This window comes from Alligator mississippiensis, chromosome 13 (assembly GCF_030867095.1).
Source record: "Alligator mississippiensis isolate rAllMis1 chromosome 13, rAllMis1, whole genome shotgun sequence".
Classification (NCBI taxonomy): domain Eukaryota; kingdom Metazoa; phylum Chordata; order Crocodylia; family Alligatoridae; genus Alligator; species Alligator mississippiensis.
Genome location: NC_081836.1, coordinates 21,604,431 through 21,631,100, shown reverse-complemented (window position 1 = coordinate 21,631,100; position 26,670 = coordinate 21,604,431). Strand labels below are relative to the sequence as shown.

General features: G+C 47.5%; 2 protein-coding genes across 8 annotated transcripts in view; one reads left to right on the top strand and one right to left on the bottom strand.

Moving 5' to 3' along the window:
- NPRL3 (NPR3 like, GATOR1 complex subunit) overlaps positions 1-13,337 on the top strand; it is a 151,290-nt gene extending 137,953 nt beyond the window's left edge. For all 7 annotated transcript variants that reach the window (XM_019482365.2, XM_059716343.1, XM_059716344.1 and 4 more), the window contains one exon: positions 13,064-13,337. In XM_019482365.2, coding sequence (XP_019337910.2) covers positions 13,064-13,229 — 166 coding nt within the window. In that variant the 3' untranslated portion in view covers positions 13,230-13,337. The remainder of the gene's footprint in view (positions 1-13,063) is intronic.
- A 2,954-nt stretch (positions 13,338-16,291) lies between these two features.
- The window catches only part of MPG (N-methylpurine DNA glycosylase), a 63,955-nt gene continuing 53,576 nt past the window's right edge, over positions 16,292-26,670 (bottom strand). Inside the window, exon 4 of the mRNA XM_059716347.1 lies at positions 16,292-17,279. Coding sequence (XP_059572330.1) covers positions 16,879-17,279 — 401 coding nt within the window. The 3' untranslated portion in view covers positions 16,292-16,878. The remainder of the gene's footprint in view (positions 17,280-26,670) is intronic.

Genomic DNA, 26,670 nt, shown 5'->3' with positions numbered 1-26,670 from the left:
TGTGATGCTAATACTCACTCAGTACATTTAAAAACTGGCCTTCATATCTCCCTTCCCCACATGGACTCAGGTCCCACATCTGTAAACCAAACTAGTCCAGTATTCTAGTTGCTTACGGTCACATTGTTTCCTCTTTTCCAGGAACACATTAGTCCTTCCTGCCTTCTATTCTGTGGAGTGTCCCGTTGCCTTGGGTCACTTGCCCTCATTAAAGGAAGCAAACGAGCCTTTTGTCTCCTCAGGCACCATTTCCATTCATATCTTTAGTAGAGGAATCTGGAGGTTTCTGGGCCTTCTCAGGCAAATAGTCCAGGATCTTAATCTCTCTCCAGGTGAAACTGTGAACACATCTATACATTCACTTATGGCAGTGGTTCTTAACCTTTTTAGATTCAAGGCACCACTTGAAGAACACCAGCTCTTAGCTTTTACTTATTTTTTGACCATGGAAAAATAATAGAGCAGTTCTGTTGGAAAGACCACAACAGGTTAGAATTGTTTTTGAAATTATGGGTTCCTATTTGAAATCTCTGGGTTTATCTTGTAAGTCATGCATAAGTAGCCTTATATATCTAACAGTGCTAATGTTTTGTGGCACCCTGTAGGACCCTTAAAAGGATCTTGTGGCACCTTAGTTGAGAATCATTGGCTTATGGATATCTTATACCAGCCAGACCTTTAGAAAGTAGTAGCAAGTCTGATTAACAAGGCTAGCCCTCAGAATTTGGAATTTCCACACAACAAATATACCGAGAAGGGCACAGATTTTTTCTTCTTGCACCCCACTCCTTTCTTGCCAGTGATGACAGTGGCAAACAGAAGGTCAGGACACACCAAGTTGACACTGAGAGAAAGTTCCCAGGCATCTATACATCTTCAACAAGAGGGTCTACTCCTTTTTAAACTGACAATTCTATATTGTGAACTATCAAGCCGTATTGGCCAGATAAGACTTTAGAGTATTTGACCATATAATCATTAATGTGCTCCTTTCTACTTCTGGAGACTGCTTCCTTTCAGTTGCAGCATAAGAAAAACTCGTGATCATAATGGCCTGAAAGTTGCTTGGATGCAGTGAATGTGACATTGCCTTCCATGGCCATTCTTGTAATCATGCGAAGGTCCTTGTAACTAGTGGGGTCTGGGCTTCCATAAGAGGTCCAGAGATCCATGGAAGATCTCTCCTGTTTAGCTGTAAAATGGACAAGACCCTTCTACTCTTTAAAGGACTATAGGGCTACACTACTTATGCTTATTTTTGTATAGCCATCCACTTCTACAGGTGATACCTATGCTTTGTTATGGCCCAGGACCGTGTCCTGCCTTTGGCCTCTCTATTGCAAGTCATCACAAAAATCCTTGCAATAGTGGCCATGCATCACAGGAAGCTAGGATCTGCAGTCTTTCCTTAGCTGGATAACTGGCTAATAAAAGGCCCCATAGCAATACAAGTAGCAGCCAACTCCCAAACAACAGAAGAGTTCTTTTATTCACTAGGACTCATGGTAAATTACCAAAATTACTGAATTTAATGGTAAATTACTAAAAACCAGTTATAATACCGGTTCAAACCCAGACTACATAGAGACTACTCTGGAAGCAATGTCAGCCAAGGTCCTTCTCCCACAGGAGCATTTCCACATGATAAGGAAACTGATCCCCCATCTGAAGGAATGCTTGATGACCTTGTCTCTTACTTAGCCATATGGCATCCTGCACCATCATGGCACCACATACCAGATCTCAGGAGGTTGCAAGGCCTAGATACAGTCAGTTTACCTCTCAGGGAGGCATTATTTTGGAATGCCGTGGTTGTTCTTGACAAGGTCCTACCATCATTGGCTTGGTAGGAAGAATCCTGCAGTGCCTTCAAAGGGCTGCTCTTTCAGTCTTGGCTTCATTGGTGGTAGACACTCCCAAACTGGTTGAAGAGGCATGTATTGGCATCTGCAGGTCAAGAGCATGTGAGGAGATGGCCTTCCACATAGAAAGCCCAACTGACAGTCCTGAGCATGTGTAAGTATCCCTGTCCTTCATTTGGGGCTGCACTTACAGCTAGGGATAACTATGCATGTCCATGTATTATAGAAACAAGCAGGGAGGCATCAGACCCTCTGCTCAGTGTAGAAGCTACCTGGATGCAATGTTATTTGCCACCACATTAACCTTTCAGGGTTCATCAGCTCATTCTTCATTATGACACAGTGGTTTGTTAAACTGTTATGTCAGTCCACCACAAGTAGGAAATCACAGACTTAATCCTCTCTTGACAGTTCCTAGTGTTTGTCTTACCAGAAATAGATGTTTGTGATGGAGAAGATTACAGAGGGTCACCTCTGGTTTCCCTTTCTGATGCTTTTCTGATACTGTGGTGCAAAAACCTACAGTATGCTTTCTCCCCAATCTCAGTAATTCCACATTATTACAAACATCCAGCAAGACCATTATGAGAGCACCAACCTGATACAGCACCCATGCTTTCAGGGCCCTTTGACACTTAGCAGTATGGGTGTTGTGTTCTCCTGCCTCTGCTCCTCAACCTGCTCTCTTGGGACAAGAGCAGAATATGTGACCCATTCCTGTACTTAATTCATCTTATTGCCTGGTTGCTTAATGGTTTGGCAGCAAGAGCATATCTATTCCATTCCTGTTAGGACTGTCCTGATGTATAGCAGGACTTCCTTGAGGCACACCTCCCTTGTAGAGCAGTACAGATTTTCTTTGTGTTGCCAGACATGTTTCTCTCACTGACACTGAATATGTCCCAAATTCTAGAGGAAACTTTTTTTTCCAGTAATTACTTCCTGGTACCAAAAAAAAAGGGTGGTTGGCAACCACACTTGGGTCTAAGAAAGCTCAGTGCATTGATTTGTAAACTCATATTCTAGGTGGTCTCTGGCATCAATGTTACTCTCACCACATCAGGGAGGCTGGTTCATATCTCCTGATATATAAGGTGCATTCTTCTGCATCATTGTAAGACACCCACAGGAAATGCTTTTGCTTTGTGATGGATCAAGACTATGGCCAGTACAGGGTCCTGCCTCTTGACCTATCCACAGCCTTGAGAATATTTATCAAAGTCCTCTTGGTAATGGTGACTCAAAAAACCTACAAAGAGCTATAAAGCCTCTTCCAGTTACTGGGACTCCTATCAGCTACCAGAAATCTACTCTGTCCCCAGCCAACACTTTCAAATTCACAGGGACTTGTCTTGACTCAAAGTCTGCAAGGTCATTTCTCCCAAGAGACTGCTTTTAAGCACCAAGGGAGTTTTATCTTGTTTGAGGGATGCCTAACAAAATGCCTGTCTGTACTAGAGAACATGGACTCCTGCAGTTTTGTGATGCTGCATGTCAGACTAAATGTTTCTATAGGCCTGGCTGTGTGCAAGCTGCTATTCAGGAAAAGACTTTCTGAATCAGTGGATTGCAGTATCAGAGATCAGAGTAAGGTGAGCAAGAAAATATAATTTATATCATTCCTTCCAAGCATCATGATAGTAAGGACTCCTCTCTGAATGTCTGGGAGTGTACTTGGGAGATCCTTAGGTTTAGGCTCTCTGGTCATGAAGGGAGTTATAACTGTATCAACATATTGGACCTTGGAGCTGTAAAGAAGGCTTGGATGCCATTTCTCCAGCACATTTGCTAGTGTCAGTTCCAGATCATAACTGACAATTCCACCACAATGTTTTCTATCAACAGATAGGGCTGTGCCAAATCTCTCCACCAGTGCAGCAACGAGAGCAGCCTAGGGTGCATAGATCACCAGTTACATCTGTTGGTGTTCTTGACAGTGCATTTGCCGAAGTTCCAGAATATACCTGCAGACCACCTAAGCAGGTAGACCTCTAACAGACTTCTAAAAAGTTTTATACTCAAGGTCATATTTGTGAACTGGGGTCCCCCTACCATAGACTTCTTCACAAATGAAATCTACAGGAAACACTTCTCTTCTTTTGTTCCAGGGGAAGGCTCAGTTCAGGTTCCATCTCAGATGCATTCATGATTCAATGGTTGAGAAGTCTCATATATATATATTCCTTCCATTTCTCTAATCCTGCCAGTAGTCTGCAAGGTGATACAGGTCTGAGCTCTCATAATACTCATTGCCCCCACATGGCTGAGACAGTTTTCTTATCAGTATTTCTTATCTACCATTCCTGTCAGTGAAAGATCCCAGACTGATAGCATTGAGCCAAAACCTGCTAACACAAGGAGAAGGGAAGGTCTTGCATCTAAACTCAAGTTCCTCCATCTAACAACCTGGATGTCGGATGGCTCCTGCAGACAAAGCCAAGATGTCTTTGACTTGGAAAGAACATTTTTTATCTAATGGGATTCAACCACATGTATGTACCAGGCAAAATAGGCTAGTTTCTTATCCTGGTGCCAGGTAAGGAAAATTAACCAACACAGGTCTGCTGTTCCAGATGTATTACATTATCTCCTGGAATTACAGAACAATAACCTTAAAGTTTGCCTCGTGTCAGTTTCCACCTTCTAGTTGAGTGATAACATGTATTCTCCCACCCAAAGGTCCTCAGATTCATAGAACCTCCAGGGTTCTCCTTTGAAATTATAGAATCATAGAGATTTAGGGTTGGAAGGGACCTCAGGAGGTTATCTAGTCCAACCGCTTGCTCAAAGTAGGACCATCCCCAACTATATCACCCCATCCAAAGCTTTGTCTAGCCAGGTTTTGAAAACCTCCAAGGACGGAGCTTCCACCACCTCTCTGGGTAACCTGTTCTAGTGTTTTACTACCCTCCTAGTGAGAAAATTCTTCCTAATATCTAACCTAAACTTCCCTTGCTGCAACTTAAGACTGTTGCTCCTTGTTCTGTTGCCCACAGATGAGAATGTTTGGGTGTATCTACACATGCAAATGCTGATCGGTTTACTCCAGAATAATTTACTCTGGAATAAACCCAACCTGGTTAGGCGTCTACATGTGCAGGCATTTGGGAGCGGCTTTGTTGCTCCTACCCCCTCTGACCCTACACTGGCCCTCTCCAGCAGCCAGGGGGAACGGGAAGCTCTGGCCACATCACTCTGTGAGTCTGTCGCCGGAGCCTGTGCCCACTGTGTAATGACTGCTCCACCCCCAGGCCCCAGCAGCAACATCTAACACCCCAGGCTCCTGCTGACCACCCTGCTTGCCATGCTGCACCGCTGCAGTGACCACCACCTGACCCAGGTCAGTCTCGGCCCTGCCAGCCTCCCTGCATGGCACAGCTGCCTGGCCAGGCTCACCACAGTGTCTCAGGCCCCTTGCCACCACACGGACATCATGCTACCACCTGGACCCTGGCAGGGATGCTGAAGACGCATACCTGGATGCTACCACCAGTGCCATCTACGCATTCCTGGGGCTCCAACCTCAAAGCCTGTGGGCACACCTGGCCAGCCAGGACCGGTGGTTGCATGTCGTTCATAGCACCTGGGATGGCAAGCAGTGGCTGGAGTAATTCCAGATGACCTGGGCCATTTTCCAGGAGCTTTTCGAGCAACTCCACCCACACCTGGAGCATCAGGCCACCAACCTGCGGCAGTCCCTCTCCACGGACACCCAGCTGGCCATCGTCCTGCTCAAGCTGGCCATGCTCACCAGCCTTTGCTACGTTGGCCAGCTCTTTGACATGGCCAACATGACTACCGAGGATTTCAACAGAAATCCTGCCTACCTGCTCCCCTGGCTCAGGCAACCCTACACTGACCATCTGGACACCCACCAAGTACACCTCAACTGGTGCCTGGGCTGGACCTGCACATTGGCGGAGCACACGTTTGGCCACCTGAAGGGATGCTGGCACACCTTGACCACCCACCACAAGGCTGTGGACGCCAACATCCCCTGAGTAATCATTGCAGCCTTTGTGCTGCATAACATCTGTGAAGCACAGGGTAGAGTAGGCACAGCAGGTGGAAGACACCTGGCACTGGGAGCATCAGCTGTAGTGGCAGCGACAGTGTCGGGGCCCCCCGCTGATGCGTCGGGTGACCCAGTCATCTGCCAGTGGGGGCCAGGGCCAGGGCACTGGGTGCAAGGCTCTGGCCAACCACCTGCTCCTGAACTCACCACTGTAGACCACCTGGATGTCAGGCCACAGACCCCAGACACACTGCACAGCCCAGCACCACACTCACTGCAGACAGTTCTCAGAAAAGAACTTTATTCCCTCCACAAACACAGATGCCTGCCCCAACACCAGATCCCTTCCTCCCTCCCCCAGAACAGACCCCGGCTCCCCCTCCCTCCTGAACCACAGAACCCCTCCCCATGGAGTCCCTCCACCACCCACCCCACCCACCACCAATAAAGCACCTTCTTCCCCATGCAGATTCTGTCCATGCTGTGTGCGCCTTCCTGGGGGGGCGGGGGGAAGCAGGGTGGTGGTGCCCAAGGACAGAGGCCACCCAGTACCCTGGCTTCTGGCTGCACCCCCCATACAGGTGCAAGGCAGTCCATGAGTTTCTGTACCTAGGAGGCTGATGAAGTACAGTTCATAAGCTCATCTGTGAAAAGTGGTTTGTAAATTCAAACAAGCACTGAACCTCACTAACTTCATCACCAGAAGCCAACTTTCTATAGCCCAAAACACACCAAATAGATCCAGGCCATACCATGACAAGACATGCAAAACCTGCCAACAATATCTCCAGTATGGAGATATCTTCACAATACAATACAATCAAGGCAACAAGTGCCCTACTGGAAGATACGTAGGAAATACCGAGCAACAACTGTGCACCAGAATGAGTGCACACCAAAAATCTATCAAAGACAAGAACAGAACCCCACTTGTCTCCAATCTCTCAGGCCTGATCCTCAAAGGGAATTTACAAACCAATTTTCACAGACAAGCCTATGAACTGCACTTCAACCTGCTAGGTACAGAAATTCATGGACTCAAAATAGACATTGGAATTCTGACGCTACAACTTGCTGGGCATCTGACTCCCCAGGTACCTCTGCACTTTTACCTCCCCTGCTACATCCCCATCCCCAGCCTGTCCCTCACCCTGTGATGCCTCCATTTTCGCTGACTGGCTTTCTTGTGTGCATTGCATGCCAGCCTCTGGTTTCTTTACTATTCCTTCCACCCAGGAAAAGCACATACACCAACTGCAGGTGCTTCCTCAGCCTGACAAAGGGTTTTTCAACCCAAAAGCTAGTATCCCAGGCAGCTAAGCTGAGCTCACCTAGAGTCCCACAACTCCACTGCAACCTGCAAGCCTCAGGCCTGTCAAAGACATGACAGGTCTGAGCTTTCCCCAGGCATGACTCTGTGTGTGTGTGTGTGTGTGTGTGTGTGTGTGTGTGTGTGTGTGTGTGTGTGTGTGTGTGTGTGTGGTGGCTGAAGGTTATAGCACCTCCTACTTGCCTTTCACCAGGGAGCTCCTTGGTGTGGTATTTCCTGAGGCTGCCACGCCTTCCCAACCATGGTGGAGTGGTTTTAGTGGTTGTGCCCAGGACCTGGGGCCTCCTCCTTCCTCATAGCCTTAGCCCATACCTCCAAGTTCATCCTGGTATGGGAGCTCGGCAAGGACATGTTCTTCCCTGCTGGCTGGTAATGCAGTGAGTGCTCCCTCCAGCTCTGAGAGCAGGGCATTGAATGGTTTAAAAAAAATGAAAAAAGGAAATAGGTGCAGGTGGAGTGAGGATGGAGATGGAGTGAGGAGGGTGGCATTCACTCCGTATGCAGCTGGAGCTTGGGGAACCCCAGCAGTGGGAGGTTCAACTTGAGGAACACCAGCTGCTCCACCAAACCAGGATCCAAGGAGGTGTGGTGGGGTGTCACTATATCCCCAGCAGTGCTGAACACCTTCTCACTTGGAGCACTGGTCAGTGGACAGGACAGGTGTTCCCGAGCAACCGTGGCCAGATCCGGCCAAATGTGGCTGCGGCTTGCGCAGTAGGCCAAGGGGCTGCACAGTAGCGGCTCCACATCCTCGACGAGATAGGTAGCCACAAAGCCCTGAGCACTACCTATCTGGTGCCTCTGGATCCCAGCATGGAAGCCATGCCCTTGGCCCACATTGGCAGCACCTGTGATGGAGGAGGAGACTGGCTGTTGGATGGCGTGCTGGCATGGGACAGCAGATGCCCCTCTTCCATGTCCCCCTGCCTCCGCCGTTCTGCCTTCCTGACACTCTTCACCAGTATCTCTGTCCACTGATCTAGGCTTTGGCTGCTGCATATGCTCCCCTTCACCCTCAGGTCACGCATGACGGCTAGTATGTGGACCATACTGGACCACAAGGGATCAAGCCATTTCCTGATGCTCTTTCAGTCACCTCATCAGTGCCTGCACGTCTGGTGACAGTGGCTTGTCCCAGCCAGGAACATTGATCACCTGGAACTTCTCCATTTAGTTCTGAAGCTCCCTCGCTATAATCACCTGGCTAAGGAGGGCATCGCGAGCACTGAGGGTCTTGGTGGCCTCAAGGAAGGGCTTGAGGACCACCAAGATCTGGGAGATGGTATCCCACTCAGCTCTAAGGGGGGCCGCTGATCCCAATCTCCCCGAGCAAAGCCATCTTATGGATGGCCTTCTGTTGCTCCACCAGCCTCTTGAGCATCAGGTATGTGGAGTTCTACCAAGTCTCTACATCCTGCATGATTTTGTGCTGTGAGATGTTCAGCTCTGCCTGTTTGTCCCACAGCATTTCCCCCCCCCCCCTTTGGTGCTCCAGTGGAAGTAGCCTGTCACCTTCCTGCATTTGGAAATGAGCTTGCTAGCACTGTCACAGGCAGCCCTGTCCCCCTCCAAGGCATCCTTGACAATGAGGTGGAACTTGTGTGCCACACAGCGGATGCCAACAAAGTTGGCATCATGGACCATCTTGACCATATTGGCCCCATTGTTGGTGACCATGAACCTGCGGGTGAGCTCGCCCTGCCCAATGAGCCACCCCTGCACCATGTGGTTCATGGGCCCCATGATCTCTGTTGCCATGTGAGACTCATCCATCACCTGAGCTTGAAGGAGAGCCTACTGACGGCCTGACTGGTCACACCAGTTCCCTGCGAGGGAGAGTTATAAATGATCTCCACCCTGGCTGCTCCAGATGTCCAAGATGAAGTCTAAGGCCACTTGCAGACCTGCCTTGCGCAGCTCCTCCTTCAAGTACTCCCTGCATGCCTGATACAGAGAGAGCACTATCGTCCTGCTGAAGGTGGTGCGTGCAGGCACTTGGTATGATGGGGCCACAAACACCATGAGCCACCTGAACCCTAGCCGCTCAACTGAGGAGAAGGGCTGGCCATCCACAGCAAGCATCTCCCCAATGGTCTGGGTGATCTCACTTGCTTTTGCAATGCACCCTGCTTTTTGTCCACCTTTCCTCCACTATTCCAGGGTGGCCTGTGTCTGCCTCAGGGGGACTCCAGCTTTGGAGTGAGAGGGGGGGGTCTTCTTTTTGGGCACGCTCCCACTGGTGCCAGGCTGATGAGAAGCATGGGCAAGGGGGTGGCGCTAGCGGAGGTGCATCAGGATCCCCATGATGCTCATGTGTTTTTTTCCCTTGCTCCAGCTGGTTTTGGCTCGGCAGAGCAGGCAGATAGCATATATAGGATCATCTGCCAGCTCACAATGATCCTAAACCACACTACCCACTCACTTCTGGGGTGTGGGTGCATGTGCAGATGCTGCCTTTTCCCCCTCAGCAGGCAGAGGCACAGCAACAGGAGGAGCGGACTCAGCTGAGCCGCTTGCCTCTACCTCAACCTCTTCCGTAGTGCCTTCTGGGGAAGGAGACCTGGCTCTACAGTAAACTTGTGAGGTGCAGAGAACAAACTCAGCTGATTCACTCTCTTTCCCCAGAATTTCCCTTGCTATGGCACTCAGATCCAGATCCAGCTCTTCCTCTGGCACTGGAAGGCTCAGGAGGGCAAGTGAAATGGGGATGGAGGAGACTGTCATGCTGGTGCTGTTGCTTGTCATGGTGGTAGTGGGGGAGCAGGGGTTATGGCTGGTGCTCTTGGAGGGGATGGAGACTCGGGCACAGGCAGTGGCACTGGCACTGCTTCCCTCTCCTTGCTGCCTATAGAACTAGTGGAAGCCTCATGCCTGCTAGTTGTAGGAAAGAGGCTGCATCTCAGTTGGGGTTGGGGGACTTACAGCTCTCCCTCTTCTCCCTCTTCTGCCCCTCCCTGAAGGCTTGCCAGCTGCCTTTCCAGCATGCTTCATAGTGTGTTTCTTAGTGTATTCTTCTGTAATATCATCTGATTAATGTAATATATGTAGATAATTGTATGTATGTGTACTTATGTAATTATGTTTGTATTTATGTGTTTATGTAATAAATAAAATAAAAATATATACATTTATGTATATGTTCCTATATACATTCTATATTATAACATGGAATATAATTATGCTGTGCTTCCCTGCACAGTGAATGGAATGCATACTGTGAAAGAAAGCACAGATTTGAAAAGAATTAAAATAGACTAACCAAAAATAAAAAGAGGATTTTGGGGAAGGAATAAATTTAAATGAATCAATTAATAGAATAATAAAATAAAAGGGTAGCAGGCAGAAGGCAGCTCAGTTCAAACAGTGCTGCTTTTTATGCTGTTTTTCCATCCCTCCCCCAGAGCACTGGGATTGGAAGGGACCAGTTAGACCAATGATTCTCAGCCTTTTTAGCCCCAAGGCACCATCTGTAACTTTTCTGAACTTTGCAGCACCCCAACTGAAAATCATTGATAGCACCCCTCTGACTTTTTTCCTTCTCTTTCCTACTTGGGAAATAGGATGCTAAAAGTGTCTGAGCTGGCTAGCAGGAGAAACAGCCAAGCAGAGAGATGTATCAGACTGTGGAACAGTCTCTCACAGGAACTGGTGGAGGTCCCATTCCGTATGCAATTTAAATGTAGGTTAGACCATTGCCCCTGAGAGTGTAGGGTTCTCAAAAAGCCAGCCCTGCATTGAAAAGTCCAGTTTTACACCATTCAGCCACTGTTTCATCTCTAGTAGTTTTATCAAAATGCAAGAAGCATCCAGCAGGCTTAGCATTAAAACAGCTCTAGAGTATGAAAAACATTAATAGTTGTAACCAGTCCACAATATAATAAATACATGCGCACATGCATGTGTGCACATATACGCAGGCGCGTGCACGCGCACACACACCCCCCCCCCCCCCCGCGGCCATTTGTGTGCAGGCCCTGACTCGTAGCACTATCTCCCAACAGTGTGTGCAATATGGTTCCTAATTAACTGAGTGCGTACTAAAGTTTCAGCAGAAGATGGTGAACATAAGTGATCATTTTGGAAGACTAGGTTGCCTGAAAAGTGACCTTGTGACCTTAGGTTCATTTGACACTCAAGAACTTGTACACTGCTACAAAGGACTCAAGAACTCTCATTTCACTTCTGCCACCGATTCATTGCATGCCCTTAAGCAAAGTCATTAGCCAGGCCTGAAAAACAGTGCCAACCTTGCCTAATTCCATTCAGCATAACAAACTGCATTGCACAGATGAGAATTCTACCAGCCCCTCTCTTTTTTAAATGGAAATAGTAACACTGGGAACACTCAGGCCCATGAAGCCAAATTAGTTCATGCTTGTGCAGTTGTTTGTGGTCCAGGACAGCCAGCTCATTTATTCTAAGGAAACTTGGGATTCATGGCAGTTCCTGGGTCTTTGGCTAAGTCTTTGCAAACCAGGATTCTTCCTGAGATCTGGGGATACTGAGCTCACCTTTCTTTTTGTAGCAGAGGCAAGGGGATAAGGTGGGCACAGGGTATGATGTTCTTTTTTGGATCTCTTGAGCATATTTTAACTACTTCATCTCCCTGCCAATTACTTGGGGCCAAAAGCTTGGGCACTATTGATCTATACTGTCTGTGTGTCCTTGTTCTCCCACTGCTTAAAAAGAAGAGTTGTTTGATGTACTGCTCATTTCAATGCACTATAATAAGGATCTAATGTTCTGCAGTACTTTTAGTGCTGGTAGATCGGAGCAGGCACTTATTTCAGATGGAGGGCCACTTGCCGAGAGTCGCATAAGTAGCTGTGCCCCTTGCAGGTGCCCCAGCCCCCTGGTCACCATCTTGGGACCAGAAGTCCTGCCCCCTAACCTCTGACCTTTGCCACCAGAATTCCCTCCCTTTACCCCCAGAAATACTCCTTTAAGCAAGGAGTTTTGCCATCTCAGAACCAGAAAAATACCAAATTATATTCTAAAAATCAAACATCTACAATATACATTATTTAGATTTCAAAAAATATTTTTGTCTTGATTTACATATGTTTGTGTAGTGTATACAGAGGCAATCATACAATAGCTTAAAATGATGTCTAAATCTTGTATACTGTGAGGGGGTGGCAGAGTGCGTATAATTTTCTTGAGGGCTGTAGGTATGGGGTTTGTGGCGGGGATTTGTATGGGGGGGGAAGGGTGGCTGGGGTGTGTGAAAGGGTGTGGAGGCCTGCATGTATGGCAGTGCGTGGGGTGTATGTGAGTGCATTTATGGTGAAGTGTGCTTGTGGAACTCCCCCTATGAACACACACACACACACACACACACACACTCTCTCTCCCCCCCATCCCCTCGTTGCTCTCTCTGTCTCCCTCTCCTTCATTGCACAGACATGCACACAGACACATACCGTCTCTCCCTCCCTCATTGCATGGACACACCCCCACCCCCTCCCACTCCCACTTCTGGCCCTGGCATACAGACCCTGTGGTCCAGCAATGCAGCCAGGGGCCACATGGTGCTGGAGGCCTGCAGGTGTGCAGGGAAGCAGGAAAAGCTGTGGCAGGCAGAGGCTTCTGGTCAGGGAAGGGGTAGGAGAGGGCGGGGGGGGGGGGGAACAGGCCAACCTTGCTCCTGATGGCTTCTCCTGGGTCCTACTGCCCCTGGCTCCTGTCATCTTTGACAGGCAGCCAGGAGCAGATAAATATTAATTTTCTAAACTTTTTAGGTGCCCCACAGGCCAGATAAAATGGCCTGGCAGGCCAGATCTGGCCCACGGGCCATATTTTGCTCACCTTTGTAGTAGATGGACAACTTATTTTTTTTCTCTCCTTGCATTGCAGGCTGCTACACTATTTTCGAGGACGCCATCACTTGGAGGAGATCATGTACAACGAGAATATGCGCCGTTCTCAGCTGCTAATGCTTTTTGACAAATTCCGCAGTGTGCTGGTGGTAACCAACCACGAGGATCCTGTGATTTCAGTTTTTCAGTCCCTCTTGAAATGATAGCCTGGCAGAGGAGGAGGCAGCTATGCCACATTGGGTTTCTATTCAGCTTAGTTCTAATATTTTATTAATATGTATACAGACAATAAAGAGAATGGGTATCATTAATTGAGGATGCTGTTCCAGCTTGTGTCATGGATGTAACGGGTGCATCCAAATAAGCGGGGACATTGGTTTACCTGCAGACAAGTTGCAGTAGCACATCTTGTGCCACTGCGACTTGTCTCCAGGAAATGCGTGTGCCACACATGTTCTGGCTTATGGCAGGTTACCCCAGGTGGGTAGGAGAGGTTAGGGCCTGCAACTGTGCTGGTCCCAGCAGCCTTACCAAGGGGCTTCCCGGGGCTGCATTCATGGCAGGAAGCCTGGCCAGCAGCCAGAGTGTGGTTCCAGCTTTGGGTGGCACATGCTGCACCACCCAAAGCTGTGTACCTAGAACATGTGCCACCCCACTTTTTTTGGCATGAGGTTTTTTGACCCTGGGATCTCCTGGAGTCAGCCTCCTGACAAGCAAGGTACCAATGTGGGGAATGCCTGCATGTGAGGTGTATAGTACTGCAGGCAGGTCTGCGGTACCACATACCCCACATCTACGCTCGTCTGGATGTGGCCAACACGTCAACTTTAGCAAGTTGCCTCCCCTCTCCAAACCCTAGTTTCCCCTTCTTGAAGAATCCAGACCTGCCAGTGTAAGGCACTCTGAATTCTGGGGATGAAAGATAATGGGTAAGTGAGAGGTAGCAAGTACTGGCTGAATGAAAAGGCAAGTGATGCTTTTCAGCTCAAATACTGCCATTGTGCAGCATTTTCCCTTTGTTCTCATTACTTAGCAGGATTTGTGTGTAGTGTGAAAGCAAGTTTTATCTTTGTCACTGAACAAGTAATGCATTGCCCCCAAGTGCACGTCAGTGCATTAAAAGTGTTTGATCTCTTTTTACCTGATGGGGAGGGGCCACATGGCACCGTATAGGTCTTGAGCTCTTTCAACTTCTGTGCACAGGCAGCTCAACAGCTGTAGCTCTATAAATGTAGGTAGCTTTGGGGGGACCTTGCTGTTGGAACCAGTGTCCCGTCCCCACTGCTGAACAGACCTGAGTCTGTGCAACGGGATGAGGGGATTAGGGGAATGCAGGAAGATGGCATTCCCTCATGACAGATCCATGCTGGGTGTCCCCTAGACGAGTCAAGTCATGGTGGAAGTCCCACCCCAACAGTTCTGCCCATCAGCTCAAGGGCAGGTTCAGAGAGGCAGGTCTGGAACCTTCCTGGGGCCTCAGGATGGGTCCAGCTGGACTGCCAGTCTCCTGCCCCTCCACAGACTGGGGTAATGGTCCGTGCTTGGGGGGGAGTGGAGCATTTTGCCACAGTTGAACCAGTCCAGAATGTCCCTGGGATGGGTCAGGTCAAGCCATGGGGAAATGCCACCCCCCTCCCCCCAAATCCTGCTTAAGAAACTGATAGCAAGACTCTCCAGCCACCTGCACTCTCCAGCCACCCTAAACAGGTGCTCCCAGGCTAGAGACCTGATCCCAGAGTGTGCAGGATCAGACAGACCCCTAAAGTCCTGGGTGCATTGACCTGAGCAGCAGGGACCTGATCCCTGTGAGACAACAGGCAGCATGCGTTTCACCAGTGAAGGGGACACATCCCAGCACAGCAGATCCACTTCATCTGTCAACATATTTGTACGGTAAGTCTTCAAACTTCTCCCAGCTGCCTCATACTATTGCCCACGTTTTTACTCCATTGCTAGGTTGATAAGAAGGAAGTGTGGCTTGATTTGCTCTGCTCTTCCTTTCTAAGTTCCAGGTGCAACTGAGAGTTGGCTGTCCCAAATGGCTGCCATTAAGCCAGCATTTTACAACTTTTCTCTCTGTCCCAAAGCCCCTCTTTGTGCTAATGGTGGATGCAGTCCTTATCTGCATTGAAACTTTGTAGAGGGTTGGGAGAAACACTAGTTTCAGAAATTCCACCCCGCTCTTCCCTTGCAAACTGTTCCAGGAAAAAACAGCTGCGGTGCAAACCTACACCTGGCCTCTGATGAATGAAGCTAGATTCAAACTAGTTCTTCCCCTTGCAGGTGAAACACTGCTTAGAGATTCCAAGGTAAGCAGGCTCAGCAGAATACCCATTCCATGGCCTGCTTTCAGACTGGAGTGTTCAAGCCTTTATCCGAAAGTCTCACTGTCAGAAGATGGTACACCTTTCAGTACTGCATGCACTATTACATAGCTTACCATAGTTTTATCATTGGCCTTGCAGTAACTCACAAGATTATGGCTCTTTCTGGCAACTTGCTGCCAACTATCTTATCCCTGCAAGCTGAGAACACTTGGCACTTGCTACAACCAAGGACTTGACTGTTCCAAGAGCTTAATGCTGCAGCCCTTCTTCCAGCAATAATTCAAGATCCTGGAGTTGAGTGAAAATTCAGGCTCTACAGCACCTTTAACTACAATAGTCTTACCCTGCACCATCCTACCCATCCTTGCCTCACCTATCACTGAACTGTTCGAGTTGTTTGAACTAAGCCCAAAGTGCAAATGTCAGTCACCTGCCCATGTCTGTCATTCCCTAGGAGTGGGGAGGCCAAACAAAGGGAAACCAACCTCCTAAAACTGCAATTGATACTGGCATAAGAGAGCCTAGCATAAAGAAGTGATTGTGGCAGTACCTGCCATGCCTTGGAGACACCTCATTGTTCCTTGTGAGCTTTTCAGCCAGGAGCAGCATGTGCCTGTTTGAGACCAGGTACACGGCAAGTGCTACTTAAGTTGTTCTGAGCAAAGTACCTGTTGCTCCTGGTTGTTCTGGGATAACTTACTAAAATAGAAGAGACATGTGTTGCGACTTTCATGCATCTTGACTTGCCCACTGCCTACAAACGTGTATCAAATTACTCTACATGGTAACAGGGCAGTGAAATTCTTACCCAACACATGTTGTTTCTAGCACTACTTGCTTAGTATAGTCAGCAGTAACCGAGGCCCCTGGCACATGCTACATAAATAGTAACAGTGCCAGATATTCAGGCAAAATATGGTGCCACAAAATACATGGAACATCTTTGAGGCTCATTTATATGATGCTATAAACAAAATGTGATGGTGGCATTGACATGAGGGTCAGCATCAGGATCGGGACAGGCCCAGTCCCAGTCCCAATGCCAAAAATGGGCTACCAGGGAGCGAGTTACAAGGTTCCCCAATGGAGGGCAGGTTGAGGCTCCCCCTGCCAGGAATCTGGCAACTGCCTTCACCTGGCAGCTTTTCCTGCCTTGCCCTGCGTTAAGTCTGCAGGGCAAGGCACTTTAAAGTACTGGGTCACAGGGTGGCAGGCTACATGCATTGTTTTTATAATCCAGACTAATTCACCAGAAAGGAAAGTGTCCTTCTCTCAATGCCTATACCCCAAACCCAGCTACATTCAGAGAACCCCCAAGTGATCTGACTTCGGTGAGCATGTATGTACCCCAGACTCATCACTGACAAGACTTTCTACCTGACCCTATACACTAGCAAAATATTTATTGTAAAAAAATCTCCTGAATCAATCAATCAGTCCCCTTTCCCTCATTGTTCCTGTCAAGCCATAGCTTGGGCTGAGTGTTAACAAAAGGAAAAATCCAGTTGTGCACCAGGCTGCCACCTCACCCCTGTGCAACAGGTAAATCATACGAGCACTCAGTCTCCCTCTCTACCCTTTTGTCCACAATGCTCACACACCTGTTTCCTCGTATATAAAACCTCAGAGGTTTCTGTGCCCACTCTCCACTACAGCCAATGCCAATCCTGGCTGTAGTCACCACAGCCTGCTCTCCTGGCACTTCTGGACCAGGCTCCAGCCAGATCGCAGGGTTCTGAGCTAGGTCTCTTTGGTCAAAGTCTTTGTTAATATCAAATGCTTGGCAGAGCTTGGAGGGCCCATTACACAGCTGCCAGTCCTTTAGGGGTTTGGGCTGCCCTTTCTTCTGAGAACTTCGCAGCTGCTGCATCACATCCAGGCCATCCAGTGGTTCCAAGGAACGGAGCAGAACTGCAGCTCCTTCACCTGCAGAACAACACAACTGGCATCAACACGTGCTCCTCTTGGGAGAAGTCATGAGAAGTGGAAGGTTATAGTGATCTCATGATAATTCTGTGGCAATTGCAGATACCGACACTAAACAAGGAAAAGAGAAGGGTAGCAAGTTCCTTTCCTTGCTTTTAATCAGGAAGCATGACTTGGTTTCCTTTGTAACCATTAGTGCTAATTCCAGCCCAGTTTCTCCTTACCCCCTTTTCAGCATCACTGCATTCAGAACAACATCCACTGAGCTCTCTGTGTCCCTGCATTGACCCAACCCTCCCACACCAAAAGAGATGCTTCAAGAGCAAGTGGATTGTGTTTTAGCCTGTAGGAACAAACACAAGCACAGTTCAGTCCTGGAGAGCTGGAGCAGTTCTCCACACCCAAATTTATCCTCTTGCACCAAAGGCAGATGGGCCCCAAATATCTGCCTGATGTGGAAGGAGGGTAAGGAACAACTAAAGAGAGTACACTGTAAATCTGATCAATGGCCTAAAAGGAGAAGTCTTGTGGGAATTGGTGGAAGCAGCTGCAGTCTGCCCCAAAAGAGGCCTTTATTGCAGGGCTGGTGATAGTACTAAGGCCCCACAATTCTACAGCTCAAGCTCCAACCCGAACCTTGAGAAAAGGCGGCACCAGGGCTGTCCCGTCCTATCCTGTAAAACCTGCAGCTGCAGGAGGCACTGCAGCTAAGAAGCCCCCTGCGTCCAGCCACGTGCCACCCCCACCCCCTCGCCGGCTTCACTTCCAGCCACTTGCCACCATTCCCCACTCCGCCCTCCACCGCCAATGTTGGCTTCTTCATGCCAGGGGGCCCAAAATAATTGTGGGTCAGCCCTGGAAAGCACAGAAACCAGGCAAATCTACAGCCCCCTAACAAACACCTTTTATGCTGCCTTTTCCCCCCCAGTGTCAGCATGCCCAGAAATACAAGCTCCACCGAAATCTCTCTTTTGCCCTCTCAAGGCAGAAAACACCTGGGACTGCTCCACTTAGTGGTGAATGGCCAGCATTTCCAAACCTGGCAGGCAGTTGATCCTTAGCCCTCATGGAGTCCATGGGAGCTGAGACTCCTTTTCTAATGTAACTTTGGGGCAGACACTGGCACAATATTTGATATATCCTGTGAACATTACTTACACCAGATGATGCCATTATCATCATTTATGCAGTGGTCCTGACCCATATGAGAGCAGAACAGTTACTGACTGGATGTGGCAGAAGCAATTTCCTCACATGCTCTACTTCAGAAAAGGTTTACTCAGCATCTACTTCCATATCTCTCCTCCCATCTAGAAAGATTGCCCATGTCCCACCTGCTATAGCTACTAGGAAGGTGACCTTCAGAGGACAGGAGACACAGCTCAGCCTGATGACTTACTTTAGCAGTAAGAGTTGCAGGTGTTCTCCACATTGATTCATGCCAATTCAGAATCTGGTAGGCTGGCTCTCGTGTCTTTCACAGGGCACAAAGTCATTGAGCCTGTGGGCCTACACATGTGCAGAGGGAATGTGAACGCTAACTAATTCTGCATGGGTAAGTTTAGCAATCAAGCTCAGCTGGAAAAAGTGCTTCTTTACTCATAAATTCTGCAGATGATACATAGATTAGGGAGTGGCAAGCAATGGAGAGTAGAGGTCAGAAATACTGACCGTCTTGTAGCGCTCAGCAAGTTGGGTGCAAAGCAATGTGTTTTAATAGCCATCATCTATCTGGGAACAAAGGATAAGGCTGAGAAACTATCCTGGAAAGCAGTAATTCTGAAGAGGACTTGGGGTTATGGTGGATAATCAACTTAACATGAGCTCTCCACAAGAGACCATGGTAAAACATGCTAATGCAACCCTGTGGTACATAAAGGATGAATGCTGTGTTAAAGTGCGGGGGTGATTTTACATCCGCTTGGCTTTGATATAACCACTACTGCCACTGAAACACAGTTTAGCTCTGGTGTTTCTAGTTCAAGAAGGATCTTGTTGTAGTGGAAAAGAGATGAGACTCAAGAACGACAGAAGGACTGCAACCACCTTGTCTAGGGCGCCAGATTAAAAGTTCATGAGAGTTCCTTCTGGCCATAAATCCTATGAAACTGCTGTGCATGACAAAGCACCCACAAAGAGATGTATCTAATCGCTTTGATTAGAGTCTCTCTCAAATAATGATTACTCCTTTTGTGATCAGGGTAGGCAACTTTGCATTCTGTAGAAACCTGCACAAGAAACAGTGAGCTACAAGCCTTTGGATCAAGATAAAGGAACACACACATGGCAAGATCCTGGTGTCAGTTGTGGCTGCCTTACCCTGCACCACCAGCAGTTTTGGGCTTTAAACCCAGCATAACTAGCTTCAAGACCATCTCCCCAGCAAACAAACCCCCTTCTTACAGTTGGACAGTACAAAAGCACTATCAGACTTGATCCCTGAAGAAAATACTTCACTGATCCTAAAGGAAACGAGATCCTTTTTTTTTAGGCTGTTCTCAGAATTTCCCACTTGCAGCTTTTGTATGTAGCATATTTTCTTGAGCTCTTGCAGCTCAATTGCTTCCCAATTCTTGAGAAACCAAAAAAACAGAGGCCAGAGCCCTTAATATGGAAATTTTCCCCAGAAAACTCCATCCAAACTGGGAACAGAAGTGCTACTCTAATATTTTCCATTTGGATGGTAAGGGAGGTCCTTTCTGTGGCTCCGAGTAGGCAAGCAGAGCACTTGGCATGTCAATCTTATGTTTGATTCTTAAACACAAGCACCCCTTGTGCTGTTGACCACCCACGGAATTCTTTATCTCAAACATCTGCATGCTCAGTAATGCAGACTCCACAAGAATCTTCCCTCCCTCTTCTGCTCCAGTCTCAAACCATTGAGCCATGCAAGGTTTCTCCTCAGTACTGTTTTCTGACAGATCGGCAAAGTCAGAATGTACAAGGTCCCTTTTTCCCCCTAAAAAACAAAATAACATATCAATACAACCATACCTAATTCTTGATGCAAGTTCCATTCCAAAGCACCCTTTAAAATTCCTGACTGCAAAGTGAGTGTATTCGACACAGGATATAATTTGCTGTATTTTGGGATATATGCCTGTTTTGAACCTGTGTGATCATGCCTGTTGTCTTGAACCTGTGTGATCTTTCATGCTCTCCAGTCATCTGGAGAATGTCAGCACAGCTTTTTCTGATAGTCATCAGCAATCCACTATTGCAGCACCAATTTTTGTAGTGAGGATGGGTGGGACACTAGGACAGAAGCCTAGTGCTCTTTTTCTGCCTTACAAGACTTTCATCCAGGACCTTGACAACTGAAACTCCTTTTTTAAATGTCCCCTCATATGCACTTAGATAAATCCTTAAGGAATAGAAGTGTATCATTCAATGCTGATAAAACAATTTCTACTAAAAGGTGTGGAATTCCAACAATTATGCCACTTCTGTACATTCCCCTCTATTTACTATGGTTATTACTTGAGTTAATCCATATACTTTAGCTATTTAGATGGAACAGTGATGTTGTAGCAGTGATGGTCCAGGAATTATATAAGAGAAGGATTTCTTAGAGTGATCTCTTTTACTGGACCAACTATGACAAAGAATGTCTTGCATGTGAAAGCTTGCCTAACTCCATCCCAACTACACAGTTGGTCCAATAAAAGAGATCGCCCTAAGAAATCCTCGTCTTTGGCATTTTGAGTAATATAAACATTTATAGACAAATTACTAGTGTTTCAATTACTCTCTCCACTAGCTGAGAACAGGAGCTCACATTAAGTAGGAAACAGGAGGGCAATACCACCCTGAAACCCACGGAGTTGCACACCATAGAGATTAGCTCCCATAGGTCTGTGGGGGAAGAAGGCATGGGAACCCTACTCTTGCCTATTGTAAGTATCCACTGGGAGTTAACACAGTGACAAATAGCTACAGAGCTCCTAGGAAGCTATGATGCCAACAGCATGAGAGCCATATGGCTGCTTTTTGCCTCCAACTTTCTTGGGGTCCCTAGGATGTGGCAGGAAGCCGCATCCTTTGCCCACTCTGCCCTGATGAGGATGGTTTCCTATGTATGCCAGATGCTTTTGCTCCCAAGCACATTTTTTTTTTTTAAATCCCAATAACAGCTAAACATCTCAGGGTCAGTTGAGTATTCTTTCAGCTATAGCAGTAAGACAGCTATACTATCTCTTGAAACATGAAGTGCAAAAACACCAAGGAGAAGCTGGGTATGCTCTCTACCATCCTGGTGGATGGATGGAAGCCCACTGTTCACTTCCCTGGGCCCATGAAAAACTGCTTATATTTGGATGTATATTATTTTACATTATTTTCCCCCATCAGCAGCTGTGTACCCTCATCACAACATACAGATATATTACAAGGTTCCAGGGCTGGGCTCCATCCCATTCTGGAAGTCATCCCAGTGACACAAAACCTGAAACCTGGTACTGTCCCATATAAATTTGCATCATATGACATAATGTCCGCGGAGGTTTTCCTTCTTTTAGAGTAAGAAGTAGATGAGGAAGATTCTCATGGTCTTCATATTTTAAAGAATGTAATAATACAATCAATATGGACAGAAGTGCCACAATTTGAGCCCATTGGAAAAGTAGTTCCAATATTTTTTCTTCTAGCGACAAAACGGCAAAGCATTAAAGGTTACATCTGACATGCTTTAAAAGTTGCTTGTCTCCATAATCCCACTGATCTGAGAAGCCCCTGCCAAAGTACTGCCTCTGAACTGACAGAAAACACTGATACCATCAAAATACCAGCAAGCAGGAAGAAATGCATTACCTCAGGAGAGGCTCTGCATTATTATGGGGATGAGTGCAAGAAACAAAACCCCTGAACCACACATCTACAACTGGCATTCAAAATATCAGTGGGAGGAGTTGCCTTTTCTGGCCACCCAACCCGAGTTGACAGAGGACTAAAGGACTCCTTTGTAGTTTAAACCTCAATTTATGAGGATTCTTTCATTTTTTTAAATGCTATCTGCTGCAACAGTTCCACAAGGACTGTATTCCTGATTCTAAGAACTCTGCTTTGCCCAGCCCCTCCCCATACTGACATCTGCCCTATCTGGAGTAGGTTGAAGAGATAGGTGAAACAGGGCTATCACAGCACCTTGACCTCACCCCAATAAAAGCTACAACTTTCTCTGCGCCAACAGCTCCAAATCAAGACAGCTATTCACCTCCCATGTGGTCTGTGCAGCATCAATACAGGAAGAAATTGCTGCTGGTTTTTTCATAGATTCATATATTGTAGGGACTGGAAAGGACCTTGCAAGATCATTGAGTCCAGTCCCCCCATACTAGGCAGGAAAGACAATGTGTCAGGTGATCCCAGCTAGGTGACCATCCAGTCACCTCTTGAAGATTTCCAGGGTAGATGATTGCACCACCTCTGGAGGGAGCTTATTCCACAGTCTGGACACCCTGACTGCGAAAAAGTTTTTCGTAATGTTAAGCCTGAAACAATCTTCCAGGCGTTTGTACCATTACTCCTGATTTTCCCCAAGGATGCCTTGGTGAACAATTGCTTGCCAAGCCCTTGATGTATTCACCTGATATAGCAGTAAACTGCTACCATGTCCCCTCTCAGCCTTCTCTTTTTTAGGCTGAAGAGTCCCAAGTCCCTCAGCGTTTCCTTGCAAGTCTCTGATCATATGGTGGCTCTTTTCTAGACTCTCTCAAGCTTTTCCACATCCTCGTTAAAGTGCGGTGGTCAGAACTGCATGCAGTACTCCAGCTGCGGTCTCACCAATGCTGAGTAAAGCGAAAGAATCACTTCCTTGGCTTTGCTTGAGATGTGTCAGTTGATGCATGCCAAAGTATGGTTTGCCCTGCTGGCTACAGCATCGTACTGATGGCTCATACTATGGTCTATTATTACCCCTAGGTCCCTTTCAGTTGTGGTGCTAATCAGTTTGGTGCCCCTGAGCATATCCCCAAACAGAGAACTTTACACTTCTCAATACTGAACTTCATCTGGTTCCAATCCACCCAATTTGTCAACCTGTCTAGGTCCGCCTGTATCTGCAGCCTATATTCAAGCATGACCACACTCCCCCATAATTTGGTGTCATCCACCCACTTGGCCAGTGAGCTCTTTACCCCCACATCCAAATCATTGACATAGATGTTGAAAAGCACTGGACCAAACACTGACCCTTGAGGGACACCACTGGCCACTTCTTGCCAGGATGACACAGATCCGTTCATTAGAACTCTCTGGGTCCTTCCCTGCACCCACCTAAGGAGTCATGACCTACTGAGGAGGTTGTCTCTTCTTACTGAAATCTAAATATTCCCAATGGCAGCATTAAAGCAGATTAGTCTTTCTTAGACCCATATGGCATCATGGCACTGGAGGGCTTTATAGGTCAATTTTAGAGTTAGGGGAGGATGATCACATAACTGAGATTTGCCTCCTCTTTCTATAGTTCAGCTGTTTCTGTGGACAAGTCACTATTTTGCCAACTGTCACAGAGTAGCTCCCCCAAATTTTTTTAAATACTCTACTCAATGGACAGTCTGCCCAGCTTCCACCCACCGCACCTTGATGTCAGTTGATATACAGCATGCAGGAGGCTGCCCTGGTCTTATTACAGTGACCACCCATGACTGCTGTCTGTGTACATTATCAATGTGGGCATGTCAGGGAAAGAGACTGAACATAATAGTCCACAAAGGCTCTTGTTCATCAATACCTGATTTCTTTTAAAATAGCATTTAGAGTAGCTGGCTAAACAGCCACCTGTGATGGGAAGTTTGATATCTGGCTGTTGCCAAAAGGGAAAATGTATTCTATTTTAGTTCCCACGTAATCAGCTGAGGTAGAATTTTTATTTTAGGGCGTGTGTAGATGAAACGGGGGTTTCGCCCTAAATTGAAGTGGTGGTTTTTTAAAAAGATCAGGCTCACCACTTTCCCCCCTTTGGTGGAGCCTGCCTTCCTGGGTCCCTGCACAGACTCTGAGCTGCGCGGAGCCTGGTGCTTCACTCCGCAGCTGTAGGGCAGCAAACAAACTCCTCATAGGTGTTTTAGTTTGCTGTGCCTCAAAGTCATATAAAGCACACTATGCCGCCAAATGGCTGGAATTAATGTGCAATACGCCGCTGACATGAAAACTCCAACGCCATTAAAGCGGTGCAAGAGCATTTAACCCGCTTGAAAGTGTCGTGCACACATGCCCCTCATTTCATCTATACACACCCTAAGGTATTAAATAATTCAAATTGTTCCACAGATCATGGTATATGGGCTGGATTTCAGCCCTTTCTAGAGGTTTGCTCACTGTAATGATGAAAAGCCATATACAGTTCACTAAAAGAAACTGTGCCCGCTTTTATTTCTCAACTTCCACAAAGCTTCCTGCCTGCTGTCCTACGCACCCCTTGGAGCAGCCATTTGGCTCCCCAGTGTGCTTCAAGTGTGATAGAGTCGTGATGGCAAAACAACTAAGTGAATTTAAGGTTACTGACATTGCTAAGAGTCTTAAAAGTGTCACACTCTCTAAAACTGATCATGAGAGGTCAGCTCCAGTTGTTTTATTTCATCTGTTGTTCTGAGGCATTTACAGAAGTTACATTTTTTGCATGATGAGGTCCCCAGAAGTGCTCTACAGCCATAACATAGCACACATTCACAGTAGTTGCACGGTCCTTTTAAAATGGCCAGTCGCATGAAAATTTAACCCTAGTCCGATGAAGCATCAGACAGGAGCGCTCTAAGGCAAAGTGCCTTAGCGAACCTGTGTTCAAGTTCCCTGCTAGAGTTAATTTTGGCCAATTCCACCTGTATGCCATGCAGCATTGCAGGCTGGACTGGTGCTTGTGCTGTGGCTGCCCCCAGGGTCATGTCAGAAAGGAGACAGAAAACCTCCGTTTTCTCCCTGCGCAGCATGGAAGTGAGAGGTAGTGGGAGAAGAGAGCCCTCCCCTGCTATGTGCTCCCCATTCCCCAGCTACCCCTGCTGGGTCTTGGGGGAAGAGCCGAGCCAGGCAGCCAGGCCTGCGAGGTGGGGGGGCTCCCTTCCCCCCCGCCCAACTCTGCCGCTGTCAAGACACTCATGCAAGGGGGGAGGCAGAAGGGAGCCGCCCCACTGCATGGACCCGGCATGGCTCCCCCCAAGACCTCAGCAGGGTTACCTGTGGGGACATGCATGGCAAGGGAACCTCTACCTCCTGGCCGCTATTAAAAGTTGCCAGCTGGTGGGGGGCAGGGCTGGGAAGAGGAGCAGTCACCACCTGCTGGCCAGGGCTGGGAAGAAGAACACTACCACCTGCTGGCTAGTGCTGGTGCAGGCAGGCTCTGAGCTCTCCACGCCCCAGCAAGAGCACTAATTCATGGCTCTTTGTGTAAAGAGCTAAGAGTTAGAGAGCCCAACACCCTCCCCCCAATTGGCTGCCTGCACTTGTGTACATGCACCTAGTTTCTAGGTGCTACAAACATATGAATTCTGTTAACACCTTTTTTCCATGCCCCATGGCATTATTATTTCTGAAGCTCACAGAAAATCAATATTTTGAAGCATGCAACTTTGAAACTATTAAGAATAGAAAGGTCTGGAGCCCTGATTTGTGTGAACAAATTAGTTAATTCAAAGCATGGGTGGATCAGGAGATAGGGCAGGAGGGAGGCCACACCATCCTTCAGCTATGCAGTGAACTCTGGGCTCACTAGCTTGTTACCATGACTCCAGAACTGAGGGGGTAAATGCCACTGCTGTGGTTCACCTCCTCACTCACCAGTGAATTTAGCATCAGGGGAAAAGGGAAGTGAGCAGCAGCAGCAGCATTCATACCTTGGGTTCTGTAGTTATGCCAAAGCAGCAGCTCCAGTAAGAGCCACACTGACAAGCTAGTGAGCTTGAAGAGTCGTTGCACATGTGCCACAGAGCTGAACATGGTGCGACCCCCTCCTGTTCCCCAACCTCTCCCCACAGATCTGCCCAATTCAAGGTGCCCAATTACCCCAAAATGCTGACAGTTAAGCAACGGACCAAAAATGTTTTATTGCTACTGTCCAGTTGGGTCTATGTGGCAGTTTTCTAGCCATGTATCTGGCCACGTTTGGTCCTTGTTTTATGCTTTTCCCTTACCAAAGGGAAACAGAATTCTGTCTGTAGTGACTGCTCATCACAGATTGTCTGCTGTCTCATGGCCCCTGCATTTGCCAACAGCTCCTTCTAATTTGAGGAAGTCTGCTGTCTCCTACACAACATTCTGCCATTGCCCTCATTACAGCATGAACATGTTTACAAAGCACCACACCTTGAATATTTACTAGTATACATAATCCCACATATTGAACTGTGTCCCAGAACATCAAAACTGAGAAAATTCATCTTAAGAAGGATGAATCCTAAGA